Below are 6,088 nucleotides of genomic sequence, written 5' to 3'. Positions count from 1 at the left end.
CTGGATTTTTCGGGGGTGCAGAAGCAGCGGTGGTCGGACCTGCAAAGCTGGAAACTCCTGGTGCTTTAGTTCCTTGTGTTATTCCTCCTGAAGTCACCCAAACCCTTGTTTTTCCCTTTACTAGCTCGGGGAAATCTGCCGCAGGAGTGCAGGTTTATTGGGCAGCGTTCGCCTTTGTGTCATTAGAAAGGGCCCTTTCCCGCGGGCTGTCCCGGCCGCCTCTGTCTGCACGGTTATCTGTCGGGAGCACTTTAATAATGGCCAGTAAATGCAGGGAGGATGCCGGATAAAGCCACGCAAAGCCGCCATTTAAATCCTCTTGTGGAAGTTTGATATCCAGAGTGGAAGTACAAATGCCATATAAGTCAATTAAAGCATTAAGTAATCTAATTGCGCTGTGGTCACAAAGTGGCTGAAAGGCTGAGCCAGGCGAGTGGATGGTGCATGAGGTCCCTCCTGGCTCCCGCTTTAAGTGTCCCCTGGGGCGCTGGGGATGAGGGGGGACGTGGGGACCAGCGCTGGGGATGGGGGACAATGTCACCTCCCTCTGCGTGTGCCCGGGGGCCGTCTGGTGTTTGGGTGCTGGAGAAAGAGAGGGTGACACCAACCTCGGCATCCCCGTGATGTGGAGCTGTGGGGTGACAGGGATGCGAGGGAACTGTGACGGGGGTAGTGGGGCGAGATATTAATCCTATTAATATTATATGCATTATAATATGATCATTATACTGTGCTCCACGTCCGGTGTCCCTGCATGGAAAATGCAGAGCGCGAGTGTAATTGTGGTCGGGAGGTGCGATGTGGGCCGGGACAGGGCGGTATGGATGGTTTTGGAGACGCTCGATGAGAAGAGGGGCTCGTCCCTGCCTCGCTGCCCTCACCGCGCTGTCCTGTGCCCCGCAGGTCTGTCGAAGATGCACTGGTCACCAGAGCATGCCCAGTCCCTGAACCAGTGGCCAGAGCAGCACCTCGACGTCTCCTCCACCACCTCCTCGCCGGCCCACAAGTCCGAGCTCTACCCCAGCACCCGCCAGCGCTTCAACTACGCCTGGGCCAACGACGACATCTCGGCGCTCACCGCCTCCAACCTGCTCAAGAGGTACGCCGAGAAGTACTCGGGGGTGCTGGACGCGCCCTATGAGCGCCCGGTGCTGAGCGGCTACGGGGATGGAGCCTTCGGGCCGGTTAACGGGCAGAAGGGGGACGGGGAGCCCTGGCCGGTGGCGCACGGGTCTGATGGCACCTACCCCCTGACCCCCATCCACGATGGCCTCCCCGGCGCCAAGGGGGTGGTGCCGCCCGCCGTCCCCCCCAGCGGCGGGGCCATCGGGCTCGGGGGCTCCCCGGTGGTGTCCGCCAACCTCGCCGACCCCATCTACCCCGGGAACTCCTGCGGAGGAGCCACCACCGGCTCCGGCGGGCTCGGGTCGTCTCAGGAGTACCCCTCAGGCTACAGCGGCACCTACTTGCCCTCCGGCTACTGCACCCAGCCCGCGGCAGCGCTGCCCCCCCCGCACCCTCCCGCCCTGCATGGCTCAGGGCTCCTGCAGCCCCCGCACCCCTCGCCCGCCCTGGTGCCCGGCTACGGCTCCTCCGGCCCCATGTACAACTACGCGGCCGGCAGCTACCCCCCGCAGCCGGGATACGGCACCATCCACCCCCCGCACCCCTCCGCATCCTACCTGCCCTCCGGCATCGCGGCGCCCACCCCCATCCCGGCCCCGCCGCCCGCCACCCGCCCGCCCGGCGTCCCCAGCTATGGCTACCAGGGCGCCGGCTTGGCCCCCCTGTCCGTGCCGCCCCTCGGCACCGAGGCGGCGGGTGCCTTGAAGAGGAAGGCTTTCGACATCTCCGGTGGGGAGGACGAGGGGGAGGGCAGGTATAGGAAATACAGCTACGAGCAGCCAAAGTCCCCCTACGCCATGTCGGACAACGGCGAGTGCCGGGGCAACGGCTTCGGCGGCAGCGCCGAGTCCCCCCAGGTGGCCTTCAAGCCCGGGAAGCGGCCGGCGGGAGCCGGCAACGCCGAGGAGCACGGCGGCAAGTACAGCGGGCAGCCGATGAAGAGCGTGGTCTCGCCGCCTTATGGCGCCGGGGACGCGCCGCTGCGGCCGGCAGAGCCCTTCGAGAAGTTCAGCCCCCCCCTCGCCAACGGGGAGCGGGCGGCTGAGCCGGGTCCCCCCTTCCCGCTGCGGCTGCCCCCCAAAGCGCCGCTCTTCGGCAGCCCGTCGGTGGAGGAGCAACCCAAGAACGTCGACCCCCTGGTCTTGGAGCTGGTGAACACCAAGGTGGTGGAGCGGGGGCCGCCCGTGCAGTGGACGGACATCGCCGGGCAGGTCTCCGTGAAGGCCGCCATCGAGGAGGAGCTGGTGTGGCCCATCCTGCGTCCCGGCGCCTACACCGGGGCGAGCCGCGTGCCCCGGACCGTGCTGCTGTTCGGTCCCCGCGGCGCGGGGAAGACCCTGCTGAGCCGCTGCATCTCCACCCAGCTGGGCTCCACCTTGCTGAAGCTCAGCGGGACAACCCTGCTCTCCACCTGGAAAGCCGAAGCCGAGAAGATCCTGCAGACCGTGTTCTTCGTGGCCAGCTGCCGGCAGCCCGCCGTGGTGCTCATCACCGAGGCCGAGTCCTTGCTGGTGGCCCGGGCCGGCGAGGACGGCGGCCAAGTGAGCAACCTCAAGTCGCAGCTCCTCTCCTACCTGGACAACGTGTCTACCTCATCCGAGCAGAACTTGGTCATCATCGGGACCACCTCCCGGCCCGGCAGCATGGACGAAGCTTCTCACCGGCGCTTCGCCAAGCGGTTCTACATCTCCCTGCCGGACAGCATCGCCCGGCGGCAGATCCTGCACCAGGCCCTGCTCCAGCAGAGCTCCTGCTTGAGCGAGAGGGAGATGGCGTCCCTGGTGCAGCGCACCGAGCGCTTCTCGGGCGCCGAGCTGGTGCAGCTGTGCCAGCAGGCGGGGGCGGCCGCGCTGCGCGGGCTGCCGGGCGCGCTCCAGCCCACCTCCTACCAGGACTTCGAGAGGGCGTTCTGCAAGGTGCGCCCGGCCGCCGCGCGCAAGGACCTGGACCTGCTCCTGGAGTGGGACAAGATGTACGGCACCCGGCACTGACCGACCCTGCGCCGAGGTTCGGAGGGGGCTCCGGTTCGCCCGCTCGCCCCGGCGGCGCCACATCCCTCATCTTCGCTATTCCGGACTCTTCTCCTCCTCTCGGTTTCTCGGCAGCCCGCTGAACTCAGGATGAATAACCTATTTATTATTTCCCCGGCCATCCGTCCCCGGACCAGCGAGCGGGGTCGGAGGCGCCTCAGGATCCGGCTTCGGATGCACGAGCTCCCCGTCTACCCAGAGGCTCCGTTATTATTATTGGTTTTAATTGCTTTTATTGTTCCCAACACAAATACCTCGGGCGTCTCACGCAGAGCTGCCCCCTCGCACGGGCACGAGCGACGTCCTCGATCGGGGCGGGGGGACACAAACCCAGGGGATTTTGGAGTAAAATGCTGTAGATTGTTTAATATACTAGACTTTGGTTTTATTTTTGTAACTATGTAGTATTTTTTTTTGTGGTTTTTGTTTCTTTTTAACTACTCAGGAAAAGAATTACCTCAGAAAAAGAAAAAGAATGTGTTTTTAATAACTCTTTTTATCTTCTCAACAAAGGAAAAAGAGATTTGTCCTGGGACAAAGCCGCCTCGTGTTTTTTGCTTCCAAAAAGGGTGACGGGAAGAAGAAAGAAAAGTAAAACAAACAAAACTTGAAGCTGTTACAAAGATGAAAGTTGAATGTATTTTGGGTGCTTTTCACGTATATTATGCCATAATTTTATTTGATTTCTTGGGTTTTTTTTTTGTTTAACATGGTTATTGTAGCGTTTGGTGGAGTAACGTGTCTGCAACAGAAAGGGTGGTAGTGCTGTAGTTCGGAAGCCGCCGCTGGCACCACTTTTTGGATCAGGCTGGTCCAGCATCCTCCAGCATCTCCCAGCGCATCCCGGATGGGGCCGGGGGGGCGGGGGGGATCCTCCCGGTGCCCGTTTTGCACGGGGAATGAATGGGGTGACAAAGAGGCCACGCGGGTGCTGCAGGGTTTCACCCCCCCCTTCCTCAATGCAAAACTGCAAGAGCAAGACCCCCCCATGCACCCCCGCCCCGACCCCCCCCTTCCTTCTCATCGCCACATAGGGTTGCTTTGATTTCCCAATTAAATAAACTATTACTTTGTTTTTAGAGCTCTATGTTGTACCGGGGGAGGCAGCTGCTCCAGGGTCACCCCCCCAGCCCCAGAGCAGCCCCCCCAGAACCTCAGGGTCTGCGCAGGCAGAGAGGACACAACCCCCCCAGGGTCCCCCCCATGATGGGAGGAGCCGCCTGCCCACTTTGGGCCATTTTCCCCATTAATTCGCGATTCCGCGGTGCAGCGGGCGGGCAGCAAAGGGCATTAGCGGGGTAGACGTCTCCCCCCTACCCGCTTCCTCCAAAAAGTGGTACTGGATTCCTGAAGCCTTTTTATTATTATTATTATTATAATTATCATATTTGACTTTGTACACTCTCTGTAACCATTTCTACCTCATTTTGCAACATATTGTACATGAAAGTATTTAATTCATGTCTTATTAATGTCTGAGAAAGAAAAGAAAGATGCTTTTGAGCTGTAATGGTCTACCTCAAGAAATGCTGTATTTTAAAAAGAAAATATTACACAGTATTAAAGAGATTACCTGAACATTTGGCTTGGAGCTGTGTCCCCCCCCCGGCTTTTTCAGCCCTGGGGGGTTCTGGTTTATGGGGGGGAAGGAGAGATTTTGGGGGTGGCTGTGGGTAGGGGGTGTTGCAGGGGACAGGGGGGACATTGGGATGTTGCAGAGGTGGGGATGGGGCATTATTGGGGTGTCCAGATGTGCCTCCCTCATTAGGGATATTGGGGGGTCCGGGTGTGCCCCCTCATTAGCGGTGATGGGGGCTTCAAGTGTGTCCCCCCCCTCATTAGGGATATTGGGGGGTCCAGGGGTGCCCCCCTGCCTTGTTAGGGGTGATGGGGGGCCTGGCATGGCTCCTTCATTAGGGGTGATGGGGGGCTCAGGTGCCTCTTATTAGGGGTGAGGGGGGAGTCCAGATGTGTCCCCCCCCTCATTAGGGATATTGGGGTGTCCAGATGTGCCCCCCCTCGTTAGGGATATTGGGGGGTCTGGGTGTGCCCCCTCATTAGCGGTGATGGGGGCTTCAAGTGTGTCCCCCCTCGTTAGGGATATTGGGGGTGTCCAGATGTGACCCCCATCATTAGGGGTGATGGGGGTCCAGATGTGCCCCCTCATTAGGGATAATGGGGCTCGGGGGTGGGGGCAGGTGGTGTCCAGATGTGCCCCCCTCATTAGAGGTGATGGGAGCTTCAAGTGTATCCCCCCTCATTAGGGATATTGGGGGGGTCCAAATGTGCCCCCCTTGTTAGGGATATTGGGGGGCATTCCAGATTTGCACCCCTCATTAGGGATATTGGGGGGTCCAGATGTCCCCCCCTCACTAGGGGTATTTGGGGGGTCCAGATGTGCCCACTTCACTAGGGATATTGGGGTATGGAGATGTGCCCCCCCCTTGTTAGGGATATTAGGGTGTCCAGATGTGCCATCCTCATTAGGGATACTGGGGGAGTCCAGATGTGCCCCCCTCGTTGGGGATATGGGGGGGGTCCAGGTGTGTCCCCCTCATTAGGGATATTGGGGGGGGGGTCCAAGTGTGCCCTCCTTGTTAGCGGTTATGGGGGGCGTCCAGATGTGTCTCCCATTATTAGGCCTGATGGGGGGGTCCAGATGCGCCCCCCTCATTAGGGATGGGGAGGGGGAGGAGACGGAGGTCCAAATGTTCCCCCCTCATTAGAGGTGATGGGGGGCTTCAAGTGTGTCCCCCCTCATTAGGGATATTGGGGGGTCCAGATGTGCCCCCCCTTGTTAGGGATATTGGGGGGGGTCCAGATTTGCACCCCTCATTAGGGATATTGAGGGGTCCAGGTGTGTCCCCCTTGTTAGGGATATTGGGGGGATCCAGATTTCGTCCTCCCCCCGCCCCAGCCCCATGTGGCTGGAG

General features: G+C 60.3%; 1 protein-coding gene across 1 annotated transcript; it reads left to right on the top strand.

Moving 5' to 3' along the window:
- Positions 1 to 914: 914 nt before the first annotated feature.
- Positions 915 to 4,682, top strand: FIGNL2 (fidgetin like 2; the record flags this gene model as incomplete). The annotated part of the gene is made up of 1 exon (XM_082073441.1): positions 915 to 4,682. One exon carries the CDS (start codon positions 915 to 917, stop codon positions 3,114 to 3,116), a length of 2,202 nt encoding a protein of 733 aa, XP_081929567.1. The 3' UTR covers positions 3,117 to 4,682.
- Positions 4,683 to 6,088: the final 1,406 nt, after the last annotated feature.

The sequence above is a fragment of the Streptopelia decaocto genome (genome assembly GCF_964273445.1).
Source record: "Streptopelia decaocto genome assembly, chromosome: 27".
In the NCBI taxonomy this organism is placed as follows: Eukaryota; Metazoa; Chordata; class Aves; order Columbiformes; family Columbidae; genus Streptopelia; species Streptopelia decaocto.
Note: the sequence above shows the minus strand (reverse complement) of the source record. Positions and strands in the feature narration are given on the sequence as shown.